This window comes from Colletotrichum chrysophilum, assembly GCF_026319265.1.
Source record: "Colletotrichum chrysophilum strain AFK26 chromosome Unknown scaffold_163, whole genome shotgun sequence".
Taxonomy (NCBI): Eukaryota; Fungi; Ascomycota; class Sordariomycetes; order Glomerellales; family Glomerellaceae; genus Colletotrichum; species Colletotrichum chrysophilum.
In genome coordinates this window covers 1-26,683 of record NW_026517450.1, presented here as the reverse complement: position 1 = coordinate 26,683, position 26,683 = coordinate 1, and the positions used below count along the sequence as shown (strand labels likewise).

Here is a 26,683-nt window from a genome sequence, read left to right as displayed (position 1 = left end):
AAAACCTGCTCCCGTTGCCCGTAGCCGCTGTAGAATTGGCCCGTCCTCACTCAGTGTCAGCGGTACCCCGGACAGTCGATTAAGGTCACGAAAGTTCAGCAGGGGACGGAAAGCATGATCTTTTAGCGGGCATTGCGGTGAAGGTTACGGGTAATGACTTGCGCAGCGCACCAACTGGCCAGTGAGCGACCAACAGTAATATCAGGCTCGCCACGGCTTAAGACTTTGTCAAGTCATGATCCCTGGCCCCAGGCAATAAAGCGGTTCGGTTCAGTTGGCGCCGCGCTCCACCAATATCGAGTCTATCGATAGCATATGCGTATCCTCTTCACCTTTGTAAGGTTATTCGAGAAAAGCTCTAGCATCAAGGTCAGGGTTAGACGAGCGCTACGGATAGAACAAGTCGGCTTGCTGCCAGTTCGGCAATGCCAGCTCAGAGGCGTCCGTCAAGGTGCCAAAGTCCCCAACGCATTTCCATTTCCGTGAGCTCGGGAATTACTCAGGACCAAGGTAACGGGTCTTATCTAAATGGAAGTTGGACCATCTGGAGCCCCAGTTCATCTCCCTTCGATATACAACCGAAACATGGGTGGCGGCGAATGGGAGCGCTTCCCGCGCGCTAGCGTTGCTTTCGAGTGCACGGAAACATTGCGGATTATGGCCGACTTTTTGGCTCGTTTATTTTTTTCTGCTCACTCCGAACGACTGGCAACGTGACCTCACCGAACCTCAAACCACCCGACTTGTCCCCAAAAAGAAGACTCTCCACCCATCTTTGACATGGGTTAATTCTTTTTCACCAGTCAACCACCCCTGTGACAGCCCCTGACATGTTTCATGGTCCAGAATGCAGAAAGCGCCACTTTTTAGACAAATACGAAATGTGAACCATCTCTGGACTGGTACGGATACAGACAATACGCTATGCCAACTCACTCACGGGTCTGATGGGTTTGCACAATCATGCCCCCCCCTGAGCCGATGGGCAAATTGGAGATCTAAGAGTCAAACGGCCCTGTCCTTGGCGCTGCTCATGCCTTGACATCCTCTTTGGGCAGTCATTCTGCCCCTGTGATCAGCCAAACATGTTGTTCCTGCGCGAAGGTTGCGGCTCGCCGAAGCGTCCGAACCATCCTCCGATATCAAGGTGGATCATATCGACAGGGAAGGAAGGCTGTGCCCGAAATGAATCGATTGTTTTTGCGCCCAGCTTCCATCCGCACCTTTGCCCCTAAACCCCGGTCAACTCAATGTGAAGCCTGGTGCCATCACTTGCCGCGGCGCAGGCCATATCGCACTCAATCTCACTCCATCGTGGACCGGGCGGTACACTAGAAGTTCTGGATGGGCCTCAATCACCCCAGCCCTGGCGAAAGCTTGTATCTGTGAGCTGGACCAAATGCGAGGTCCCACTGGAAAAGTCTTGGCTGAGGGATAGGACTGCAGAATCAGGATCACTGCTCGCAGACGGTGGTGTGGACTTGGCACCAGTTCGGGGGGAGCATCTCGAGAGCATCTCTTCGATATAAGAAGGCGCAGATTTCCTGCCCATCAACGTCTCTTTCTTTCCTCTCCATCCTCTCATCAGTATCTTCCGCTACCGTCTCTCCTTTACCAATCCAACTACTCACATTCTTTAACCCTGGTGGTTATTCATTCGTTGTCAACACTCATCCAACTATTCCAACTCTACGTGTTTTCTTAAACCAACCACCACTTTCAAAATGAAGTTCTCCGCTGTCCTCGCTGCCATCTCGGCCTCTGCCGTTCTCGCCGCCCCCGGTGGCCAGTCTGGCCCCAACGGCGCCGCCGCCATCGAGAAGCGCGCCTCCTTCCCCATCCCCGCCTCCAAGGGCACCGTCACCTACAAGGCTGCTCAGTCCGTCAAGGGTACCTTCGACGGTGGCATGAAGACCTACGGCCGTGGCGTCAAGTGCACTGGCCAGGCTGAGGGTGGCGACAAGGACGCTGTCTTCCTCCTCGAGAACGGCGCTACCCTCAAGAACGCCATCATCGGTGCCGACCAGATCGAGGGTGTCCACTGCAAGGGCTCCTGCACCATCAACAACGTCTGGTGGACTGCTGTCTGCGAGGATGCTCTCTCCCTGAAGGGTGACGGCAACGCCTCCGTCATTGGCGGGTAAGTCACATTCTACTCACTCCCATACCCAATTAAATGGCTAACAATACATCTACAGTGGTGCCCGCGGCGCTGAGGACAAGGTCATCCAGCACAACGGTCTCGGAACCGTCACCATTGACGGCTTCACCGTTGTCGACTTCGGCAAGCTCTACCGCTCTTGCGGCAACTGCAAGACCATGGGCAAGCGCTCCGTCGTCGTCAAGAACGTCAAGGCCTACAACGGCAAGATGCTCACCGGCATCAACTCCAACAAGGGTGACACCTCCACCATCACCGGCACCTGTGCCACCTCCGTCAAGGAGATCTGCACCGAGTTCCAGGGCACCACCCCCGGCAACGAGCCCAAGAAGATCGGCTCCGGCCCTTCTTCCGCCTGCAAGTACTCCACCCTCAAGGCTTGCTAAGCGTCTCGCTCCGCTTGGTCTTCGCCTTCGGTCTCTGGTCGCGACGGTGCATCTCTCATGCGCTCAGTCTCTGTGAGACGCGAGTGAACTTCGTTTTACTGGTTAAAGAACGGGGAAGGAAGACAACGAACCACGACTGTTTCTTTTCTGTGGTGTGTAAGCTGATGCGCATTCACTGGGCCGCTTGGCCATTCTATGTACATATGAACATGGGGTCAGTGTATTTAAACAATATAATCCTCATGACTTGAGTCAACATACCACGCAACCTCATTCGCAAGTGATACTTTGAAACAATTTCCCTCAACAACAAAACTGCCTTCCCCGCAAAACGTCAAAATAAACTTATGGTCGGATCTTTAAATGCATGTCATTGCAGACGCCTCCACCGGGATAAACTTGGCTACCCACAAACGCTAATGCTAAGACGTTTAACGACGGGTATCACGGCACTCTCAGCCTTCCCCGGACGGAAGAACGGCACCCACGGCAACAACGGCACACACAACCGAGCCAAGATCATGGAACGCGTCAACTTCGAGCCAAGTCTGCATCAACCCTGGCCGGGTCCCCAGAATAAAATAAATAAGACTATTTGTCCCCCTATGTTTTTCTGCTCACTCTGGTGAAATACTCGGCAAATTCGGGCAACAAAAGAAAAATATCAACCAGACACTTATTGCGCCATGCAGCAATCTTGTCGAAGACCTCGAAGTTCAACCACGATGCGAAGCGTACACAAACGCACAGTCACCAGTCAATATTCGAATCGACCTACCGAGCGAAATCAGCGAAACCGGCGATGCCTCTAGCCTTCGACGCTTACGAACTTAACGACTTCTTTCCTCTCCGCCGACGAGCCCGCCCTATTGTCGGGGCGTTACTTGGCCAGACCGCAATTCCTTCTTCTCCTCTAATGCGGATGATGAATTGTGTCCAATCGATTTATGCACGGAGACACCTTTTGTGGATTCAACGAGAGTCTTGCTATCCGGGCGTATACTTCTAGCTATCCGGGCGGATAACTACTTATATTAGGTCCAGCAGTTGGTACTTTTACTACTCTGGTCGCTATTGCTATCCCTCTCTCTGTCCCTATCGTTGTTGTTGTTGTTGTCGTCGTCGTCGATCATCTCTATCGCCGTATATCTACTACCCGCCGGGTTAGCTAGAAGTACCCGCCCGGATAGCAAAACTCTTCAACAAACTCAGGCTATGGTGCAACCGGCGGCTCTTCCTTGGCTGTACCCTCCTTCGATGCCAGGAACATAAAACCTGGATCTCCGATCACACCCACGGTGAAGACCCTAGATTGGTCCTCCGCCCGATAAAACCAACCAAGCCGGAACTCCAGGTCTGCCATATGTTCAAAGAGCCGTTTGGAAGACAGCCGTTCCACGTCGTCCGGAAGATATACCCTGATATTCGAGCCCTTGAGCAAGGCAGACATCGCCGTCATACTATTGAAACCATTCGGTGCAAGGCCTCTCACGTCCATATCCAGCGGCAAGCCTTTCCCCAGAAAATGACGAGATGCGGTAGACAGAAGCGCCCAGACATTAGCCAAAGTTACTGATGCCATTATTGTGACAAGAGCCCAGGTCACCAGCGATTTCTGTCTGAGGCGTCGTCGCTCGCGGTCGGTAACCGTTGCGTTCAGCTTCGAAAGATCGTCGGATGGAGGACTTCGGTCTACAGAGCTCTCGTTCATCTTGAAGCGATTTTCGAGGTTGGCTAATTGGGCTGCAATGAGGGCGTAGTTGTGACCAAGTTTCTTGACGATGGCGTCTTCCATTTCTGGGTCGCGAAAGTCTTGGGCCGAGAACGGGCCATGCGGCTCAAATAAGACGCCAAACTGATCGTTCGTTAAACCGGCGAGTTCCCAATCCAGTTCTACTGAAGGCTGCGCACTACCCACGGATAGGTCGTCAAACTCGTAGCCGACCGGTGGAATGTTGAAGGTAGGCTCCCACCGTCTCATGGTTAGCCATCTGGTCTTGGTGGCCTTGTTGAATCCAACACAAAATCGTTATTCAAAACTTTGAGGTCTACCTCGGTGGCAACTTCTTCCCAGGTGTAGTTGCATCTCCATATTGTCAGGTTGTCGAATTGATGAGTGGAAGCATTGTAGACACCCCAGGCATAGGTTTCTGTTCTGGAGAACGTATGGGAATGATCGCAATCATTGGACTTGAGATCAAGCGCGCAAAGCTGATTCATTGTGAAAAGATTGTCCGCGGAGGTGAACTGCTCAGCAAAATAGATATCTCTCGGCCCTCCCACGATTTCTCCATCTTCCCTGACAACTCCCAAAACAATTGGATTCCTCAGCTCGGCTTGTCGACCATCCGGGCAGGTGATTAGCTCAGCTACATACACATCTCTGAGGATACGGGGACCTCCATGGTTTACAACCTTGTAATTGTTCGGTTGAATGCTTGAACAGACGGATCCCAATCTGGCAGCTGCCGCCGTGATTTGGATCGAAACTCTCTCGGATAAATTCAAGTGCCTCGCACTCCCAAAAGTAGTGAAACACAAGATCGGAATATGTGCCCTGCGGATAAACCAGTGTTGGATCATCTTGATACAGAACAAGACTGCTGACCAGTTTTCGGTTGTTTGTAGATATGTCGAGGCTTGTGGAGGTGTTCTCAATCTTGAAAGAACTCAGCCATGTTTCTTGTAAAAGCTGGACATTCCGGACGTCTGGAATCATTTCGGTGAAGAACAAACTAGAGGCTAAAGTCGTCAAGAACGCACACAGTAAGGTGACAATTTGCGAGGAGCTCACGGTCCAAGCTTGTCGTCTTAGGGAGTCTAAGAGAGTACGTGATCCCAACATGTCCAGATGTGATGTATCGAGATCCTGCGCGCTGCAAGGCTTTGAAGACAGCATGTGGATTGTCGAAAGGCTCCTATAAGCAGAATTGCAGCAATTCGCATAGATTGAAATTGCGAGAACGATAAGTGCTGGCATTGACGTCCAAAGTAAGTGAGTGTAGCCTGTATTCGTGGTTATGATGAGCCGGTCTTCGGTTCCTGAGAGGCTGTACGTGTACAGAAGGGCTGCGATCGTTGAAAGTGTAAAAGTGATAGACATTGCTCTTACCCATGTCCTTAAGACGAATGGAGCAAAGTCACAATTACTCCAGGTGGCCGCCGGGGAGTTGAAATGAGACGTCGCCTGTTCTTCAGTTGTAGCTTTTTGTTCGCTAATTAGGAAGAGCATATGACCAAGAATGGTAGAAGGGTTTCGTTTGTAAGCCGTGATACTTCTGCCATATCGAAGCAGAATGACAATTGCAATGAATGCCACGATACCATTCAATACTGCACGGTACGCGCATACATTCAAGTTCACAACGAGCTTGTCGGCGGTATCGGTTGTGGAACCAGCTTTTGTTTCCTTCGGATGGACTTTTCCTCGCAGAAAGTAGTGCCCAAGCAAGGGAAAAAGAGTCCGAGAAACATTGAGAGTCGATTCGTAAAGTAAATCAGTAGAGTAGGATGACGCGTCGCCACACTTTCTGGCTGCTAGCTCAGAGGCTGTCAAGTCTCCAGCCGCTTCCTGTAGCGTCATAAAGCAGACTGGACCAAAGAAAAAGGTCCCCTGTCTACAGATGTCAAGCGCATACATGCTTTCCTCGGCCATGGCCCAGAAGTCCGCTGAGACAGGTGATACTTCTTTGTCTGACAGAAGCATTGCTTCGGGACGGACCCCATTGTCTACTACTTGCACTTTCGACTTTGAAGACGTCGATGTGCACAGAATCGCCGCAAAACTCTGAATGACTGGCAAGTGTGTTTCCCCTGGCATATTAAGCCTTGTAGAGTAAAACAATGTCTGATTATTTTGTTGTGGTAGGTTCGGACATGGTCTCGACTTGGCTACTCCGCCGTTGAAATTTTGGGCACCCCACGAGCCCACCCATTTGTCGAAAAGCCTGAAATTATTGTTAAAGAGCGTGGCATTCAGAAGACGTTGGTGCCACAGGAGCCGACTTTCAATCCTGATAGGGGACTCGCAACCTCGAAATCTTAGGTCCAATTGAACTATATAGTCAAACGTTTCGTTGGAGTTGCGTTGCTTCCGAGGTTCGGGTTTGGTTGACGTGAAGGACTCAAGTTTAAGGCAATGCATATCTGCAAAAAGACCATCAACTTCGGCTGTCAAGGGCGCATCTATGCTCCCTCTGGGAGGTGCGTTCCGTGATCTGAATGTTTGGTACGCTATATCCTCGTTAACTCCAAACGGGCGCTGCAGCTGGAAGTTCTGCAATGCTTTGATGAAGTGGTATGCTCGCGCATCCAGAACTTTTGTGTCATTGAAGCTGGATTCCATAGAGTCGAGAATTTGCACGTCAACTTCGTTCGCTACTTTGACGCTATTGACGCTAAGTAAGCCTGGAGCAAGAACGATTTGAGCTTTGATGAAGAACGACGCGAGGGTTACGAGAACCACCAGATAGTGCCGTCTTCTCAGTGACTCAAAAAGTACTACTGGCGGTGACATTGCTGTGTAGTCGAGTGCATAATCGTCCTTTTCCAGTTGCAAGTGCTGCCGCAGAGCTATCCAAGGCGTATATCGAAGAGCTTGAAGCTCCACTCTCGACCAAAGAATCGAGATGACTGTGAGAACTAGCAACTTGAATGTAAGGACACATGATTGAATCTCTGACTTTCAATTAGAAGACCTAACAATTACTGGGCCGAGACGCCACCAGGATGCGTAGTCCGATTGAGTCGTAATAAGACCAGTATGCTTCTGAGAATATGCGTACATACTGAGAAGACCAGCGGTACTAACAGCGAAGAAGCCCATAAAAATGAACAAGGACGTTGATCGAAGCCAGAGTGGACGCCAAGACACAACTTTTCCGGATGAAGGTCTCAAGACATCCTCTTTCCCACTGCTGGTCCTGGAAGGTGTGATGGTTGAGTGGTCAGCATCCGATGAAAGCCGGTGATATTGCGAAGCTCCTGGGCGTTCTGCAGTACCGCCGATGTTAACCTTGTGAACCCTTGTGAACCCCTACGGCTGGCTCGTTGTGATTGAATTGGGCTGGAGTGGTGTCGCCTGTGAAACAAAGGGGGCTGATCTCGTTCTCTTCGGAACGAATGTCGTCGGTAGCTTCGTTTTCCCGACTAGATTGTTGACCACGTGCTGTCATATTGAATAGTACCTTAGGTTGACAGAACAATACGTTATGCAGAGTTGACAGCTCAAACTAGAAGTCTTTCTAGAAGGTTGAAAGGTGTATGGCATGTTCAGTGGCTCAAGTTTAGGGAACCACCGAGGTGGGTCGTCATCGAGAAGGGTTGATGGGCCCAATAGTAGACGAGGAGCAAAAGAGAGAGGGAAGGAAAAAGTCGGCTGGCGTCGTCTAACGTGATATAGATGTAGTCATCCTTCAGCTTACGTGTAAGGCGACAAGGGGGAATGAGACCTGCTTAGCCGAGCTTACTTCGCCTCGTCATACCAGCTGAAAAAGACGTGGGAGGAAGAATGCATGGCAAGTAGGGGCGAATGAACCACTGATACCGCTTTTGGGCAAAAATATACAGAAGGCTGCGTCATTGTGGCTGATCCGACTCTCTAACATTGATTATAATGGTCATAGCCAGTATCTCGCCCACACATCATGCTCCTCCTTGCTGCCTCGGAAGGCAAACTCGATCTCTGTGATATCCTGAAACCCTTCCTTCTGTTTGGGCTCCTTGAATCTCGACTTGAAGCCGTTGAAGGCCATCTTAGGCAAGGCCACCCTGGATTCGGGATTGAGCTATATTGAATAAGCATTCGTGCTATGACGTTGGAGCAAGATAGACCTACTGATGCATTCATAGACCGCACGGCGTTATTGTGCTCGCAGACGTTCAATGGCGTCTTCAGCCACACACATCGAATGGGAACCTGTTGTTTCTCAGCAAGCTGAACCCACACAGCTCTTGTATCAGGATCGGCGTTCGTATTGTCTGAGGACCGTCAATAAAGACTCTTGAGTGCGGAGAACATGGGTATTTACCTATTGCGACAGACTGGCCGGCGCTCAAGAACTCCTTGGCCGCTTGAACACACTTGTCACGTCTGATGACAATGTTAACTTCAGTCTCTCATACGGTTTCTCAGGGTTCAACGTACGTTTTGAGAATGTCTTGATTGATCCGTTCATAACCCAACGGCTTCAGGTGATTCCAGAAAAATGTGCTCTTGCCGGCGCCCGGTGGCCCACAGCAGATAACAATGTCCTGCTTGTTCTTCTTCTCGAATAGGACGTCTGATGTGCTGGTCTTTGATTCTTCTGGGTAAGAGTAGTGTATCACGTCGAATTCCCGGACGAAATCGCGCGGTTCCTCGCCAAGAAAGAATTCCTCTGGAGTCTTGTAGTCGATGCCGATGTTGTGGGCCAGATTTCGATCTGAGCAGCTGAAGTCCTTTGCTGTGGCGGAGCCGTTCTTACCGGCAGACTTCACCGTCGCTATCCGTCCGCCTGCATCGCCAACGAAGACGCTTTGCTCCAGGTCGACTTCGTCGCTGATATCGTAGTCTTCGCAAAGTTCTTTCCACATGCCCGGCCGAGGTTTCCTGTAGATGTCCTTCTCTGTCGCTGCGTATACCGTGGTGGGTATATCGAGTTGTGTTAGGACGGCGTTGACCTTCTGCTTGAACGAAGATACTCGGTCTTTGGTTGACTTGGGGCCCTTTGCTTTCGGATGTGGGTGTAGTACAAGCCCTGCTTGGTTGGACAGGACTACGACTCGGTATCTGGCCATGTTAGCTGGTTTTTCTAAATGTGTTGCAGACGATCATTACCCCTCATCGTTATACAGCTCCCTCAGCCGTCCGGGAACGGAGGCATGCCACCACTTCCAGTCTGTTCCGTCGTCTGAATGCTTCTTGCCAGAAGCCGTGTTGATCAATGTAGAGTCCTGGGCGAAGTGCGTCAACACCACACTTCTTCAGCAGTCACGTCATGTCAGATCTGCCATACCAGATCGAATGCGGCAACTTTCGTTCTCTTCTTCGATTCGGCAGGGGGGTTCTCAGGTACGTAACGACCAACCAAGAGGGTCGCTGGGGTGTCTTCGTTCGGGGCTCGTTCTGTCCATATTGTGCGATCTTTCGGCTTCTGGGAGGCGGGCTTGAAGAAATTTGCGACTGCGCTCTCTTGAAAATGGTCAGTCGGATTCGGCGCAACCATGCGTATGTGCAAAGCTACTTACTGGTCGTCCCGCTCTGGACCTTTCGCTTGACTGGTGGAGGAGAGATCGAGTCTCTCTGTTTCCGCTTCGCCGCCGACGAATTTGAGGAAGACATCTTCAAAGTTGTGTGAAGCAGTCTACTTCCAATTGAGGCAGAGATTGGTCGGTTGGGGAGGAAAATTAGCGACAAGCGCATATCGAGGGAAGGAACCCAGAAGGCGCTCCGGGGAAGCTGTGACCTTTGGTGGGGCAGTGACGGCAGGTGCACAGAACGCGCCGGGAGCGCGTCTTTGGAAAGAGCAAGCACGGACCAGTCAATTCCAATTCCACGTGACCTCCAATTGAGCAGCGACCAGATTCCCCGCGATTTTACCGACGCCCAACTCACTTCACCGAGCTTCACCACTGCGGCCTCTTCGTGCCCAGCCCAGCCATCTCACTCCAGCGTCTCAGTACTCAATTACAGCCATGTACGAGCTCTTTCTGACGACGCTCGTCGACGATGACGACATCCAGGCGGCGTGCGCAGTGCTAGGTGGCCTCTGCGCCATGCCAGCGTGGCAGAGTCTCCATCGCGTTCTCTACTTCAAGGGCCCTGCTAAGCCCGGCGGCATCTCGAACCAGAACTCGATCGTCAAGACTCCCCGAAAGGACATCCAGATGCTGTGGAAGGATCTTCACCAACAACTTAGTCGTCAGTCATACATCCTTCAAGCCCGCTACGAGGTCTTCAAGGACAAGGACTTCGGCCCGACTGCCCCGGAAGTTGACTTCAACACTCGCCCCGGCACCCTGCGGTGGACAGACTTTCCCGACCCGCCTCAGGGAGGCCGTTCGACGGTTACGCAGCGCAAGAAGACCGAGATCTGGGACCAGCGAAATCTGCCGGCTGTGATGAAGGACAACAACTACTTGTGCGTACGTTGCGACTAGGTGTGTGGGCTACTCACTCACATTGCACAGGTTCAAGAGCGAGGCTATTGAGGAGACGTACCAATTCTTCAGAGATGAGGTTGAGTTCTGCCTTTCACGGCATTACATTCTTCAAATGAACGGAGGGGGTGCACCCCTCACTCACCTCGCGCCATGGGAGAATCTTTCACCGGCTGATCCTGGACGCCGCTGGATGTTCCTCATCAAGGTCCACGTTCACCAAGACAACAAGCCCGATGAGATCCTTAAAGCGCACGAACATCTGGCCACCATCAGACGTGAACTCGAGGGAGTTTTCGACTTCAAGCAGTTCGATAGACGCATTCACGACACCAGGGTTGCTGTCGAGATGCGCAACGCCCCCGCGCCTCTGCCGCAAGTCATGACTGTTACCGATCAGCGGTGAAACTGAATCTGGGAACAAATCAAGGAGAAAAGGACAGAGCAACACACGCGCGTGGAACGAGAGCCTATCCGATTGTCGGTGGTAGCGTTCTTCTGATGCTTTACAAGGGTTTCCTCGCGAATGGCTTCACCTTGACTTTGCCGTAGAAGCCACGGCAGTGTTCAGACGGAAACATGCATAAGTAACAAACCTGGGAGACAATTTCTTCCACATTGTTAAAGGGACGATAGCCCTGAAACCCACCGACAACCAAGACTTTTACACGTGCCGCGACACATGCTCGAAGCTCTATGTGGATGCGTTAGCCACGAGTCCACCAGCATCGCAAATTACAACATTGAAGCCAAGCTTCTCGGTTCAGATTCTCCGTTGACATGGACAAGGGAAAAATCGGAAACTATTGGCAATACAGAGGCGAAGCGCAATAAACAATTCTCGCATGAAGCAAGAATTTCACGAAGATAGCGGATAGTGGGCGAAGATGCCTTTATCAACAATACAGGGAGATGATGCTGGAGGTGGAAGAGCCCACTGGTTCCAGAAGTTTTCTCAGGCCAAGTGGGTCAATGTGTCTCACCCAGAATGGTTTAGAATGAGGAGCTAAACTCACCTATCCTACTTCAAGCTTATTTTTTGTGTCCTGTGGCGTGCCATGGTTCTTTCGGATTTTCGTGCCGACACTCCCAACTATGAGTGTGATTTTCATAATAAACCAAGACACTGGTTGGCGGTTGGGAGAGATATCTTGCCATTCATCGACGGATGCAACCAAGGATAAGACCGGGTAATAAGATGCAGGGGCTTTCGCCTACCCGGAGGATCGCTTTCAGTCGATCCCCCGACAGCGGCTGGTCGTCCAATCTCCGTGCCATGATCGCCGTCGCCTGGGCTCGCGAGTCGCTGGTCGCGAAAAAACTCGGCTCGACCTGCGATTCAGTGACAATTGACTGCAACAATCAGTTGCAAGTGTGAATGACGTATGGATAATAACGTCCCGCGCTTGCATAGAAACAATAATTGGTCTTATTTCTTTTTCGCTGCGGCATCAAGCCGCCCTGACTCTTGGTGTTCATACATCCCTTAGTAATGCTGCATCCTTCATCCATGCCGAGCCAAAGTTCGAGTTTCAAGCTGATTAAACCCAGGCAGCGGTCAGTCGTGCACAAGCCCTTGTCCCGCTGTGCCTCTTGAGTCTCGTCTTTTTGCTTCGTGGCAACCGTGGATAAGCAGAAGAAAAATTTAGTCGCCCAAGATCTCTAGGCTCGTTTCACTCGGAAATGATGCTGTCCACTCTCCACATATCTCAACTGAATGAGCCGAGGACGCAGGCGATCCTCCCTCGACGAACATTATGGGCTCGCGAAGTTCGGACGACAAGGGAGCAAGAAGAGTAGGCCAATGCGTTTTCGACGGCTGAATTCAGACGGTTTGCCGCTCAATCGAGAAGGGAAAGCCACAACGGAGAAGCGCGAGAGCAAGCATATTGAGTCAAGAGCGGCTGTGGTGAGAACCTCAATGGGGCCTTTCCGACTCCTTTACTCGTAACGCACGTGTACCGTGGTGGCTCCCGCTCGTGGGCGGTTCAATCCCAGCAGGCAAGGCCCCTCGCGGGCCACTTTGGCTGACACAATCCATCGACCAGCATCCCTGTCGAGGAGGATGATCAATGAGCGCCTCTGGGCCAATCGGAATCATTCAAGCTCAGTGTTGACAGCAAAAACCGTCCAGGATGTGGAGACCCTTGGCGAACCTCGCAAAGCTCGGGCGGGAAGATCTGGAGATTCTAAGGTTTGCACTTCACAACGACGGGGCCAAGGCAAATAGATTGCTCACCAGCGGACGATCCGAACCACCGCAGAAACCATCGCAAAATTCGCGGATAGCTCCAGAACTCTCTTTGAGAACGTCCACAGCATCACTAACACGCGTTGCTGACCTTATCTATCAGACTCAGTAGCGCCAGGGGCAAGATGCTGTTTGTGTTTCAGGTTCGGACGAGCAACCCGTGAGCTGGAGGGGCCGCAGACTGGGGTCGCCGTTGGTGGTTGGCTCGGTTGAGCGCAAGCAGGTGGCCCGTCAAGGGGTTAAATTAAGCTTGGGGTCTTTTGGGGTCGAGTCGGGACGGCTTGCTTCCCAAAGAAGGGCCAACCATAGGGATGCGAGGAAAAAAACCGCAGGGCCGTAGCATGGCCCTTCGACCAAACCGAACTGAGCACATCACCCGCCTGCCAAGCTGCAAGGCACGTATCCCGCAATTTAGACACAACAACGGCTTCCCCACAACGTTAACCCCTTTCAAGATTATTGCTCCAATCGCGGTTCTCGCCGCGAGCCAGACTGCGGCCAGGTTGTTCGGAGGCGGTAGCGGTTCTCTCGAGAGTCTCGCGAGCCATCCTTGCCTGTGCTCACCAGAGATTAACGCCCATGGCGAGATCCTGGATCGTGACTGGGTAACATCGAACCGATGAGGCGGCATCGTGGGTACTGGGACGGGATCACGCCTGCCCCTTTCCATAGTTTAGGCTTGGCAGGTCTGAACTGGCATGACCTATCCGAAGGTGGGGTGACGGGCGAGGGAGGAGAAGAGAAACGGCGTGTAAGAGGCACACATATATGAGTAGAGTTCTGTCTCACCACCAGGAACTCTATCTCGTTCCCTTCTCCAACAGAACAGTCACTCATCTGTCCACTCATTACTTTCAGTCATTCTCTACAGCTCGACGCCGGCGTCACTTCACTCATTTTCACCTTTGTGTGCACATCGCTTCTAACGCCCGGAATCACCGTCCTTCTTTTTACCAAAACCTCCACCAACCGTCAAGATGAAGTCCATCGCTGCTCTCGCCCTCACCGCCTCCATGGCCAACATGGTTGCCGGCCACGCCATCTTCCAGCAACTCTGGGTCAATGGCGAGGACAAGGAGTCCACCTGCGTCCGCATGCCCGCCTCCAACTCCCCCGTGACCGACGTCACCTCCAACGACATGCGCTGCAACGCCGGCTCCGCCGCCGCCTCCACCACCTGCGGTGTCAAGGCCGGTGACACCATCACCGTCGAGATGCACCAGCACAACACCCGTGCCTGCTCCGAGGAGGCCATCGGCGGTGCCCACCACGGCCCCGTCATGATCTACCTCTCCTCCGTTGAGGACGCCGCTGCCGCCGACGGCTCCAGCTCCTTCTTCAAGGTCTTCGAGTCCGGCTACTTCGCCAACAACAACACCTGGGGTAACGACCTCATCAACGAGGGCTGCGGCAAGCAGAACTTCGTCATCCCCTCCGACATCGCCCCCGGTGACTACCTCCTCCGTGCCGAGACCGTCGCTCTCCACGCCGCTGGCTCTGAGGGTGGTGCTCAGTACTACATGTCTTGCTACCAGATCAAGGTCGAGGGTACCGGTTCTGCTAAGCCTGAGGGTGTCTCGTTCCCTGGTGCCTACAAGGCCACTGACCCCGGTCTGTTGATCAACATCTACAACACCATCACCAACTAGTAAGTACATGAAATGGCGTGGTTGATTTGAAATGGCAACTAACATTGTCTCCAGCGTCATCCCGGGCCCCGCTGTCTACGGCTCTGGCTCTTCCGGCTCCGGCTCCGGCTCTGCTCCCGCTTCTTCCGCCGCCGCCTCCGCCCCTGCTGCCACCAGCGCCCCCGCCTCTTCCGCTCCTGCCGCTGCCGCCCCCTCCAGCGCTGCCCCCACCACCCTCGTCACCTCCGCTGCCGCCGCTCCCTCCGCTGCTGCTCCTTCCACCACCTCTGCCGCTGCTGCTATCCCCACTGCCCCCAGCACCGGCTGCAAGCGCCGCCGTGCTGCCCGCAAGGCCCGCCGCGCCGCCCAGTACTAAGCAGCGTCGACTTCGGTCCGCTGTTTAGAGGAGTAAAGATATAGGACGTGTATCTTTCAGGTACATATTAGAAGTTCTTTGTACATAATATTCTCGCGTACTTCTGCGATTTACGCCCCATTGAGTGGCACAAACAAGACTATTTACCTTGTTCAAACAAATTTGTCCCGCCTACAATGTGATTTAATGTTGAACTTCATCGGTAGCTCCATTTGCATCCACGCGACTAGATTTGCTCTCCTCCCGACTGTAGTGATGACTGCCGAGTGACGATTCAACTCTGTCAGGATCTTGTCTTGACTGTAATCCCAGGCGAACATGTCAACGGGTGAACCTAGCGGGCGAATCGTTTGTTACGAATACATTGGCCTCTTTTTGCCTTTCAGCGATTCAAGGGCATGTCGAGCGAGAAGGCGTAGCCAAATGGGAAAGGCTATTCAAGAACGTCAAAAAGACTTGAGAAGGTAACGTGCTTATATCCTTATATTCTGGTATGGCTTATGTACAAGTGCAGAGAAATGCTAATGAACTCCATGCAGGCCAGTCCGTGCTCGCTCAAACTCAATCATACACGTCCAACTCGTTGAACCAAAGCCGATCCCCTAATCTCGTGAGAGAAATATAAGAATTGAAGGTAAATGTCGAGAGGAAGAAAAATCTCGGCGAATCGTCTTATGTGCTGTAAACAGCAACATACTTGACTTCCATCATGGACTTCTCGCCGCCGACAGTCTGCGCATTGGGTGTCTTGGTACCAGCCTTGGCATCGGGGAACTCGCCACCGATGGCAACGTTAAGCAAGATCATCTTGGGTGTGCGAGCCAGGTTATTCCAGTACGTCGCATCGCCGATCTGCTGGCCGGTGACCGTCTGGGTCGGCTTGTCGTTGACGTACCACACCAGCTTCTCCTGCTGGAAGCTGCCGCCCGCGGAGCGGTCCACCTCACACGCAACCTTCACAAACTGCCCACGGGGGAACTCGGCGCTGGAGCTGATACCAGTCTTCTCGTTACACGGGCCGCCGTCGATGACACCGCAGTGGGCGGTCTGGAACACAGTGCCGACGCCGTTGGACACTTCGAGCATGTCGATCTCGCCGACACTGGGCCAGGAGGTGACGTTCTCGCGGAAGGAGGATCCCATGGACCAGAAGGCGGGCCAGATGCCGGCTTGCGTTGCGGGATCCGAGGCCGGGACCTTGATGCTCGCCTCCATGCGCAGCTTGCCGCCCTCGGGGCACTTGAAGTCCTGCGCGGCGGTGGTCTCAATACGGGACGACGTCCAGGACTCGCCGCTCTTGATAGGCGTGATTGCCAGCGTGCCGCTGGAGGTGATGCCGATGTTCTTGGGGTCCTTGGTGTACGTCTGGATCTCCTGCGTGCCCCAGTTCGCAGCGCCGCCGGGGTAACTCGTGCCGAGGTCGAACTTCCACTTTGCTGAATCGGGTAGAGCGCCGGCCTTCTGTGTCGAGAAGTCGTCCTGGAAGACGATCTTCTTGTAGCCGGCGGGTAGGGTGGGGCCGCCGCCGGTGCTGTTGCCCTTGCCTGGGGTGCCGCTCGCTGCGGGCTGGAGAGGGTTCGAGGCGGGATCGGGAGTAACGGGATCGGGGGTACTTGTGGGCACTGATGGGACGGCACCGGAGGGTCGAAAGCCGGAGCCCGGCTTGAAGCCTTCGGGGGCGTGGTGGTTACCCCTGGCTGGGAAGGGGGCCGGGGTCGCCAGGCCGTAGCTGGCAAGAAGAGCAATAACTGACAAAACCTGTTTTGTCGACATGTTGGCCAGCTTCATCAAGAAGAAAGGGGAGAAAAAAGCAGAGAAGGGAAAGCGAAGGTAGTAAATGCGCTTGCGCTTGATGACCTTAGGAGAATAAGATGGGTGGATGATCCAGAACTCTCCAGTCTAACGGGATTTCCAAAGACTTTATAACCTATGTCATTTCAAATCTGATGGAATCATATATCATGGCCATTATTACCTATTTCCCCTCGGTTAGATGGTTCGTCTAGTTCGATCTCTACCTCTATTCTAAGTCTAAGTGAGTGAACCCTACCGGTGGGATATGTGGATCAACAACATGGAAGCCCGCTATTTTCAGCATCCAATTGCACTACTGTCATGAGGGTTCTCCTATCTTAGTCGTCACTGTTAAGCTTAGTCGCTTACCAAGTAGATGGCTTATTCAAGGCTGCCATCCCATAAAAAGCTGCCGAAGCTGATGGCCGAGTGGGTCCCCGGGGTCGCATCTTTGACGTGAACCATTCCGACATTCCGGCCTGTCGGCCGGGAATCAACCAAGAGGGCTGAGTTCCTGAGCGACCCCTGATTTTTTGGCCCTCGAAACTGGGTCTGAATGCTATGTAGACCTCGTTCTCGCGTGTCTGCGTATCGGCTAAGGGGTTGTTTAGGATTACTGACTCGGCAATATCGCTGCTCTCCCGCTGTCGTTCATGCGCAAGCCACCACACCCCGGATCGGCCAGCGATTTGGAACTTATCAGACGGCGTTAAGGCGACTTCAGCCCCACAATCACTGTTAACCCCAGACAACCATATCTATTTCTAACCCACGGTCTCCCCAGACGGTTTGAATTTACCTCTCACAGGCACCACAGACCGCAAGACCCCAAAAATGGGTTGTTTCTGGGCTAATTTCTGGCCTCGTGCCTGGAATTGACTTGGCATCCCGCGCGCCAAGTTGACGTGCGCCAGGATGGGATCGGACGCAGAGGCCGACTTCTTTTGCAGTGCAGCCAGCTTTCGAGCACGCGGCGGGTGGTTCACTGTCGGCCGTTTTGCCTGTTTCTTCAAAATCTCCGTGACAGTTTTCGCCAGGGATGGGAGCTTCGGTTGGCGATTTTCGCAGGGTCTCGACTAGCCATGCGCTGCTGACGTACAATCTATTCAAGACTACAGCTCGGCTTGACCTCATGCGACCAAGCTATTTGACAGCTGTTTTGCTCGCGGCTGTTACTCTGTATTTATCTCATTGGTTTCCACTCACTTCAATTCAGATTTGATTTCAGGTTCTTGGCAAATTCGGCAGTCGAACCGTTTCAATTCTATTTTAGCTCTCGGAGCCCACTCAAAGTGTTCCTTCCAGTCACACGTCCGTGGGAGTCAGAGGTAATGTTATTCTCAAAATTTCCTCCTATTTTGCACCGACTTCTGTGAGCTTTTCTGAAATAGAAGCAATCCAGAAGCAATTGAGAAATGGTGCATCGGCATATCGCTCTTTCTGTGCTAGAGTATGTATCACTGGGCGGGCTCAAACAGGACTTACTTTCTGTTGTGGAAGGCAGTTATGAAACGGACAAAACTTCAAGCTTGGCTGACAAAAGACCAAGTTGTATTTTACTCCGTCGATGAGGAGGCAACTTCGCATCGCAAAGTATTCGGGGCAACTGTTATTGCTTATGAACATATTGCGGACATTGATTACTTTGATGACGTCGAGGGGGATTTGGACGCCACGTGCAGTTCACAAACTTCCCAGTTTCACAAACGTTCTTGCTGGCAGTGCCAACTAAGATGCTGAGTCTGTGTTTTACCGCCTTCCCAGTTCACCTATGTTAAACGTGGTCTAAACATGACATTGTATGAGCAAATCTATGGTGGGCTACGTGTTTATATACCACGCTTTGAACTAGGTCATTTCATATCACAATTTCTAGCCTGGAATGTTCGTCAAAAAGAAATCAGTCAAGTTTTTAATTATTGAGAAGCGGGTACCGCCAACGCTTGTTCTTTCTGTCTTCTTTTTGACCGTGAGCGTCGCTAATGAGCTCTTCTGAGCTCCGGTGTCCAACTTTCTCAGCAAAGACCAAAGAGATCTCGGCCTAGATCTCTTTCCAAGGTCGCTTCTGAGGGTGTCTGAAGGATGAGGACTGTCGCTCCCACTGACCACCGAGGCCCATTATTTCCCAGTAGACGCCAAGGTATCTGCAAGTCACGAGCATCCAATAAAAATCTGGATCATCTGTAACCTCTTCATGGCCATTGTTCTCGTCGTCTTCTTTTTCTTCGTCATCATTCTTCTCACTCTCATCTGCTTCCTCATCCTCGTCATCGTCTTCGACTTCGGCGCCGCTGTGGACTTGTGGCTGTTCGGCGTTGATTGCTTTTATGAAAACAAGTCGGTGTGCTGCAAACTCATAACCAGTCTTTTCGAGTTCCTTGTCATGAGCCAGCAAGGAATTGAGACACTCAGAGTCCACGTATAGAGGATAAGCGAAACGAATGGGATCCCGGTGATCTTCCGGTGGTACCTCTCCCTGTTGGTCTCCGCCAGGTTGGTCTCCGCGAGGAGGGAGACTCGATACCCACTTCATGAACTTTTGCCGAACATATTCAGGAGATACGCTTGCGAGCGACGGGTCTGCGATGATCGTAAGGCGAAAATGCCGTCTCAAGCGCTCTCTGTCGAACTTTGATTGAAATTTAAGCGTGTTGTCGATGCATTGAGATATGTAGGTGAGGTATCGCTCCCAAAGTTCCTGATCGTCGTACGTAGTTCGGTAAACATAAAAGCCCCAGCAATAAGAACCAGATCCCTGCCTCCAGAGTTGCAATTTTGCTTCTCTAAGAGAGGAGCCATAGGGAGGGTATGGATTGTCTGACGACATGGTGTGAATAGGGGTTGGGGAAACTGGACCTTGGGAGACTAGGTTCCAATCGATTGAAAAAGCAGATTGAGATGTTTGCGAAGAAACGGAACAAGAATCAAAGTTTGAAAAGCATAGTGTCATAACAAATTTATAGGATACTCATACAAAATGACGTATATACACGCCACTTTGGGGGCCTTTGGAGCCGCAACACCTCTAGGGGTTGTGGCAAAGTTTAGTCAGATCTGAAGGTCATGAAGTGCCGTATTCCTCCCCTCCGAATGGAGGTTCAATCCTTCATCCTCATATACTTGCATTTTCCGTATCTACATACGGTGGGAATCACTGTAGGCCGGAGGTATGTTTATTCGCAAAATGTTGCATATGCCTAACAACACCACAGGCTAGGTCGAGAGGCATGGTGTCGCTGGAATCTATCAGTCGTCTCGTTCTAACCATGGAAGACAAGCCTCATGCAACTTGTCTAGCCCATTGGACAGCCCAATTATTCTCTGGTAGTGCTGAAATGCGTACTTCTTGACAAATTCAAGAAAGCCCACCAAGATGAAGTCGGCATATGACACTGGGATCTCATTAGACCTCAGTCTAAGACCAGAAGACAGTAACTTACCCTGGCTGCCCTGGAAGAAGGGCCCTTCCGTCTTGTTGAGCAGAGCAGATACCTCTTGAAGGGGCAGCTTGACCTTCTCCCAAGCCTTCTCGCCGCCGTAGTCGTTCTCAAATTCGTAGATCGTCATGCCACCCAAATCCTTCTTCCGAGTATCCCAGAAGAAAGGCTTGCTGCGTTCGCCAAGTATCGTTCGGTAAACTTCGGGCATCAAGACGGGCTGCAGTGGACCCCAAATCTTGCGCTGGAATTGAGAAGCAGCCTGCGCTAAATCATTTTCGGGATCTAGGGGCCTCTCAGGATACTCTTCTTCGAGACGTTTGGCGATTTTTGCGCTGTCCATGACATAGGTCCCATCGGGAAACTGCACCGTAGGGCAGGTATATGGTGTGTACTGTTCAGAATCTCCTTCAACCCCCGCAGCTTTCAATCGTGGCCCGATTTCGGGATACTCAAGCCACTCGGTCTTGTAATCAACGCCTTTGTAGTTGAGAGCCAGGCGAGCTGTTTGGCGTCAGCAAAGCGTCGTATTGAGCACATGCTTTTCATACTTTTCCAAGTGTTAAATGACCACGCTCTGCCATTCTTGTCAGGGATATCGAAAAGAACAAATTGTGAAGCCATTTTTAGATAGTTGGGTATTGTTTTGACTGAGCTGGAGGGCTATGAAGATCACGGAGTGTTGTATGTAGCTGCAGGTGGGAGAAAAAGAAATTGAGGGGTTGCGGCCAACATTGTGGAATGAGGGGGATTATCGGTGGAGACATAAATCAGTCCAAGTAAGCAGTCAGCACTAATGCATGCAATAACCCCTGTGATGGTACCTATTGATACAGAGGAGTCAAAAGTTCTTGTCAAGATGCGTCGGATGAAAAATGGTGGAAGCATAGAGTGTACGACGGCACCCGGCATGTTTATATTCCTTCCGAGGCGATCGAGCCTCATTGCTGGTTGATGCATAGGTACATTCACTTGTAGGCTACCAGGCGCAGTTAAAAGCAACATAGTGCATGTAAACTTGTAAAGAACGTTCCCATCAAAGTTCTTTGATGATTGTCAACCTTGCCCTCAGTAAGACTGGGTTTCTGGACGACTGCGCCTATTTAAAAGCGCGTGATTTCCTTCGTGTATGGCCTCCTTTGTAATACTAGGTCATTTTCTGAGCCAAAAAACTGTACATCAGACCGGCTGCTATCACAATTGATTTCCTCGTCAGCTTCCAACACAACATTACCCGCAACGCCGTCATGATCGATGTTGAGAATAATCAACAGCCTTTACTTGAGTTCAGAGGTTGTCTAAATCCATTCCTCAGACGTGGAGACCTGCCCTATACTTGTCGATGTATTATGATGTAAACGTATGCTTGTATAATCCCAACGATCCTCGACGTGACACAATGAGCTGCACGGACGTATTAAATTTGGAGCTGAGCCGTTCTGCCCGCGGCAATTGCATGTATTGATATGAAGAGCACACGGCCAAGTTTCTAGAGATCAGAATTCCCTGTGCTTCCCTGATGGCCCCCAATGCTCAGTAGCACAAAAGGTGTACCTGCGGGCAGTAAAGTGATATACGAAAATGTATTTGGATCTCTCATGGATCTCTCATTCGTGAGTTTTAGCATTTCTTGATTACTTTCTATAGCCATCCACTCTGCAAGAACCAAGCTCTTCGATCTCAAGCAGCAGGAGATCTTGCTCTCCAATGTTGGTACGAAACTATCCTTGCTTCTTCTTCGGCTTAGCGCTAGCCGTCGGTTTGGCTGCACCCGTTTTGCTCCCGCCATTCGAGGATCCTTCAACCACAAACTTGGTGCAGTCGTCCTGTGCGCCGCGCTGAGCCACCGGCATAGCGACAGGCTGGTGGTTTTGGGCCGCGATCATGGTGCACACACGGTACGTGCCCGCTGGAAGGCCACCCTCGACCGCAGCTTGGAGAAGCCCTTTGCCGTTTCCCGCATCGTCAATACCTTTGAAGAATGCAAACTTGGACGGATCTGGCGGAGTCTGAGACGTGAGAGAGCCGATGTCTTGAATAGTGATATGGCAGTGGCCAATGATGTCTCCGTTACCGTCGAGATCCTGCGGCGCGGTATAGTAATTGGTCGTCGGGTTGACAAAGTTACCAGCCTTTAGATGCGTCGTTTGCACAGAAACATTGAACGTTTGGCCAGCTTGAAGTTTGGTACCAGGCTGCGGATTCGTAATCATGGCCGAGATCATGTTTTTCTGGGCGGGGAGCTTGCCCATCGGGATACCATTGCAAGAGCCTGCCGTGATTTGCTTGCCGTTGGTGATTTGCTGGCCCTCGCAGAAGTTGATGAAATTGTCTTTATCTCTATCATGAAAAGTCAGTTCAGCGACGCATTATAGAAGTGAAGCTTTACTTACGTTGCTGACTTTGCCTGCCCTGCTTTGATTCCGTCTGTACCCTTTTCTTGGCCGGTCAAAGCACTTGCGCTTTGAATCAAGTTGGTCTTCAGACAGTTTTCCGACGCTGACTTCGACTGTCTTGCCACGACCATCCCAATGTCGCCGCTTGCTGAAGAACTAGGCAGAATAGCCGCATAGCCGACCGTAATGATCGCTAGTACAAGAAGAAACGAGTAATGCATGATGGCATGAATAAAAAAATGAAGTGATTTCAAACTAAATGAGTGATTTCAAAAAGGTTTAGAAGATCTATAATACGTGTGGACAGGCCAGCTATCAACGACAGAAATGAATGACTGAAGGATTAAATGAAAGACGAATGGAAACCTGGTTCAAATGCGAAGAGTCTGCAAAGAAGCTAGAAGCGCATTTATATTTGTGAGCGGCGGTCTGATCAGATACGCCGCGGGATATTCTGGCCTCTACACATTCTGTAGGTCAGGAAACCCATCGTAATACACTAGTTTCAAGGTTGCTTTTTAGCGGAGCTGTCGTCTGAACAGCCCAAAGTCAATGAAGCTAAGCCTTCTCATCCAATCTATTGGGAACCAAAGCTTGGGCGCGGGTTGAGCTGGTTTCAGATTCCACGTCTGTGGTCAGAGGCGCCCAGAAGCAGAAATCCCGTTAGCATAATCTGCAAGAAGGGGCAGGGGATGCCGGGCACGGATGACAGAGTAGATCCAGACGCTCCTCCACCATGGTTTCACATCGCCCGCCGTCAGCAACGTGTTGGCTGTGTAATCACAATTACCCCAAGAGGAATTTTTGATAACGCCATCTTTGTGTGTTAGCATCCTCGAGAAGAATATCGGCATTTAAAGCTCAGCGTATGACCACGCCTTTTAATTTGCTTGGGAGAGAGATTACCCCAGGATTGAACGTTTGCGACAATCCTCCCCTCATTTCCCGACGCCTGCATTCCTGTTGCACCGGACACCTCCATCAACAACGCCACAATCTTAGAACCGGCAGTTACCGTGAGCTACCCCAAAGGTCCTTGTCACAGGAGAAAGCATGAGCTCTACAGGTCATTTGGATATCCTCGTGATGCCGCCAGAATAACAATCGCAAGTTTATCATCGAAGAGAAAGTGGGTTATGATAAGGATAGGAATAACAGGTGTGATTGCTCAACATAAATACACCTACTGATGGTTGTCGGCATTATCAGGGCTTTTTATGTGGGCGCGTTTGAGCCTTGTGGTTTGCTGCATCCCTCCAAGTCGTGCAAGACCGTACGTAGGCTGCCTGAATAAATATTCATAGAAATTTGAGTCCAAGTTTGAAGAGTTTCGGATTTTTATGTTGGTGCTGTATTTGCCTCACAAACACCTTGCACACGTATTTCCTCGTGACTCAAGTATCCTCGTTGCAGACCTCGTCCTCGACCAAAGTCTCGATACCAGCCATACACAGCTTGTGAAGGATGTCGTGAATGCCAATGGCTGGATAGACATGATATCTCTCTGCTGCGGGTTGACATGCAGTGCTGCAATGAATGTGTGGATCCTTGACCATGAAGTGATAGCCCCAAGGTGGTTGAAGTAACTGTTACCGACAAGCGTCCATGGCGGATCACACATGAAAACTGGATGATGATGCTCTATTCATCATCGGCAAGACGTGTTTACCCGAGACTAAAACCCACATAGCTGTTTCTACGAAGACTCCCAGCGTTGCTTTTGTGGGTACCTGCATGACGAGAACTGCCTGTGCAATTGGCAACCGAGCCCCATCTGCTCCCAGTAACCGCCCAGGTAAGTGCATGTTACGAGCATCCAGTAGTATCCCGGGCCATGCTGATTATCCTTTTGCACATCGTTGTTACCGCTGTGCTGGTCGTTATTTTTTTCTTCGTCCATATCTTCTTCCTCATCTTCGCTATCGTTTCTAGCCCACGGCTGCTCGGCGTTGATTGCCTTCACGAAGACAAGGTCAGACGCGTCATCCTCATGTTGACCGTCTTCTACCGCCTTCTCGTAGGCCAGCAAAGACTCAAGGCACTCGGTGTCCACATATAACGGGTAGCTGAAAAGGACGGGATCGCGGTGCTCGATAGGAGGTACATCCTGCTGCTGGTCACCTTCAGGTGGAAGATCTGAAACCCACGTCCAGAATCTTTGCCGGACTAGCTCGACGGGTGCATTGTCGAGGGTTAGGTCTTCAATAACGGTGAGACGGAAGTGTCGCTTTAAACGTTGTTTATCGAATTCTGTCTCGAAATTGAGCACAGCATCGATACACCCGTAGATGTGTTCGAGGTATCGTTCCCAAAGTGCTTAGTTATCGTAGGTTATCCGATAGAGATAGAAGCCCCAGCGATGAGACTCAGAACCCGCCCTCCACAAGCAGTACTTTACCTCATACAGAATCAAATGCAGGGCTAGCAATAGATCTTGGGATACCATTATGTTTTGAGGTGGGGTGAAAGAGAAGGAGAATAGCGGGTTGTAGGGGAACTGAATATGTCCTAAGACTCTGGAAAGAACGGACATTTTATAGAAATCATACCGCCCAAGATATTGCCACCCATATTTAGAAAAACAACCTTATGCGACTCTCTCTTTCTATGAAATTTAATTTTGGTGAATGAGGCGAACCACTCACGCTTTAGCCAAGTGTCACCTTTGTAGAAGAGAGAAGACGAGTGGCGCACAAAGTTTCTATGGTAAACTTTGGTGCACCTCCGCTCAAATTCAAACCAGATTCCGTTGCAACTGAAACTAACGTACTCTAATGACCTCTGAATGACATATATTATTTTATTAGTCATTTCTAGAACCATATCATTTAGTACAGTGGCAGTCTTAATACACAAGGCATCACGGCCAGTGCCTTGGTGATCTGGCCATAAAAGTGACAATAATACATTCTTCGCCGCGTGCGTGGCAAAAGTCTTTTTAGATGCCATCCTTACCGGCCCTGCGCATCTACCGTCCGTTTTGCCTCTTTTAACGCTCCGAGAGAAGACACTGTGATCGGGCGAGGCTTGGTTCATGCTAAAATGCCATGGTAGACTTGTGAGCCTAGATTAATCGCGGAGGTCTAGAAGCCTTCATGATGTGAGACTTGGTTCTGGTAGACATAGAGGATTAATGCACTCAGCAAGTACCCTTTGATGTTGCTTCTGCGTGATTTGGGTTCGTCTGGCCATCATCATTGAGTCTGAAAATGTTCTCTAAAAACACACTACCGAACAGAGCTGTTCAGGTTACGTCCACGAGACGGTTCACGAAAAGCCCTGCAATAGCTATGTTTGAGGCCATTGGGTTTATGCAAATCGGCAATCACTATACCTGGTTTCAAGAAACTTCAATGGGAGAAAATGGGTCACAATGTGCCCAAATACTTTCGTCAACCGCCTTCCAGGTTTCCGTTTATAAAGCCTTTGGATCGTAAACATATCTAATCCAGCCGTTTCTGCGCCCAAAGATAACTCTTTGAATGGGTGGAAGGTGGGTATAGTAGCTACTTGTAGGTACCTAGCAAGAAGGCAGGTTGCTCGGAACTAGTCATGTAAAAGATTTATGATAATTAGGACAATGAGGATGTGCAAAAATTGCATTGCAGTATTTGCTGATATTTATCCTTCCGCAATGCCTTTCTCTCTTGATCGGAATGAACAGGGTCTTGATTCTTGCCCAATGACCAGTCGGAAACTCCATACCATCAGCGGCTTCTCGTATTTGCGTGCTGGGCAGCCCAATATTTACCGCGGTCACCCTCTGCACCCGAGTTCAGCTTGAGGAAAACTGGTGGCGGCCCATGCGACTCTAACTAAATTGGTGAGGTTGCAGTGTTTGAGGCATACAAGACCTACAGCTTGCAGGATATATTGCCTAGCAGTGTAAGGGGCTGGCCCCTAGGCTTGTTCAACGTAGAGGTGCCGTCGATTGACTATTCTAAGCTGAAGAAGGAAGAAAGGACTTTACAAGGGTAGTGTCAGAACTAGGGATCCCCTCGCTTATATGAAACTCACCGCTTACAGTCATTACTCAGTTATCTACATACACAGGCCAGGATTGCCTTACAAGGGATATACGCCAATCGTTTATATAGATCTACTGCAGGACCAGC

General features: G+C 51.0%; 8 protein-coding genes across 8 annotated transcripts; 3 read left to right on the top strand and 5 right to left on the bottom strand.

The window, feature by feature from the left end:
* Positions 1-1,724: 1,724 nt before the first annotated feature.
* COL26b_012108 (uncharacterized protein) lies at positions 1,725-2,547 on the top strand (the record flags this gene model as incomplete). Its single annotated transcript, XM_053184760.1, has 2 exons — positions 1,725-2,140; positions 2,199-2,547. 2 exons carry the CDS (start codon positions 1,725-1,727, stop codon positions 2,545-2,547), a joined length of 765 nt encoding a protein of 254 aa, XP_053031286.1.
* A 5,618-nt stretch (positions 2,548-8,165) lies between these two features.
* COL26b_012107 (uncharacterized protein) lies at positions 8,166-9,324 on the bottom strand (the record flags this gene model as incomplete). Its single annotated transcript, XM_053184759.1, has 4 exons — positions 8,166-8,333; positions 8,384-8,526; positions 8,577-8,638; positions 8,693-9,324. 4 exons carry the CDS (start codon positions 9,322-9,324, stop codon positions 8,166-8,168), a joined length of 1,005 nt encoding a protein of 334 aa, XP_053031285.1.
* A 36-nt stretch (positions 9,325-9,360) lies between these two features.
* On the bottom strand, positions 9,361-9,868 carry COL26b_012106 (uncharacterized protein; the record flags this gene model as incomplete). The annotated part of the gene is made up of 3 exons (XM_053184758.1): positions 9,361-9,480; positions 9,543-9,709; positions 9,775-9,868. The coding sequence occupies 3 exons, from the start codon at positions 9,866-9,868 to the stop codon at positions 9,361-9,363; spliced, it is 381 nt and encodes a 126-aa protein (XP_053031284.1).
* Positions 9,869-10,221: 353 nt separating this feature from the next.
* On the top strand, positions 10,222-11,092 carry COL26b_012105 (uncharacterized protein; the record flags this gene model as incomplete). The annotated part of the gene is made up of 2 exons (XM_053184757.1): positions 10,222-10,667; positions 10,717-11,092. The coding sequence occupies 2 exons, from the start codon at positions 10,222-10,224 to the stop codon at positions 11,090-11,092; spliced, it is 822 nt and encodes a 273-aa protein (XP_053031283.1).
* A 2,822-nt stretch (positions 11,093-13,914) lies between these two features.
* Positions 13,915-14,941, top strand: COL26b_012104 (uncharacterized protein; the record flags this gene model as incomplete). The annotated part of the gene is made up of 2 exons (XM_053184756.1): positions 13,915-14,585; positions 14,641-14,941. The coding sequence occupies 2 exons, from the start codon at positions 13,915-13,917 to the stop codon at positions 14,939-14,941; spliced, it is 972 nt and encodes a 323-aa protein (XP_053031282.1).
* Positions 14,942-15,613: 672 nt separating this feature from the next.
* On the bottom strand, positions 15,614-16,714 carry COL26b_012103 (uncharacterized protein; the record flags this gene model as incomplete). Its single annotated transcript, XM_053184755.1, has 1 exon — positions 15,614-16,714. One exon carries the CDS (start codon positions 16,712-16,714, stop codon positions 15,614-15,616), a length of 1,101 nt encoding a protein of 366 aa, XP_053031281.1.
* A 3,267-nt stretch (positions 16,715-19,981) lies between these two features.
* COL26b_012102 (uncharacterized protein) lies at positions 19,982-20,796 on the bottom strand (the record flags this gene model as incomplete). The annotated part of the gene is made up of 3 exons (XM_053184754.1): positions 19,982-20,127; positions 20,176-20,676; positions 20,724-20,796. 3 exons carry the CDS (start codon positions 20,794-20,796, stop codon positions 19,982-19,984), a joined length of 720 nt encoding a protein of 239 aa, XP_053031280.1.
* A 1,097-nt stretch (positions 20,797-21,893) lies between these two features.
* On the bottom strand, positions 21,894-22,789 carry COL26b_012101 (uncharacterized protein; the record flags this gene model as incomplete). The annotated part of the gene is made up of 2 exons (XM_053184753.1): positions 21,894-22,512; positions 22,566-22,789. The coding sequence occupies 2 exons, from the start codon at positions 22,787-22,789 to the stop codon at positions 21,894-21,896; spliced, it is 843 nt and encodes a 280-aa protein (XP_053031279.1).
* Between the last annotated feature and the right edge of the window lie 3,894 nt (positions 22,790-26,683).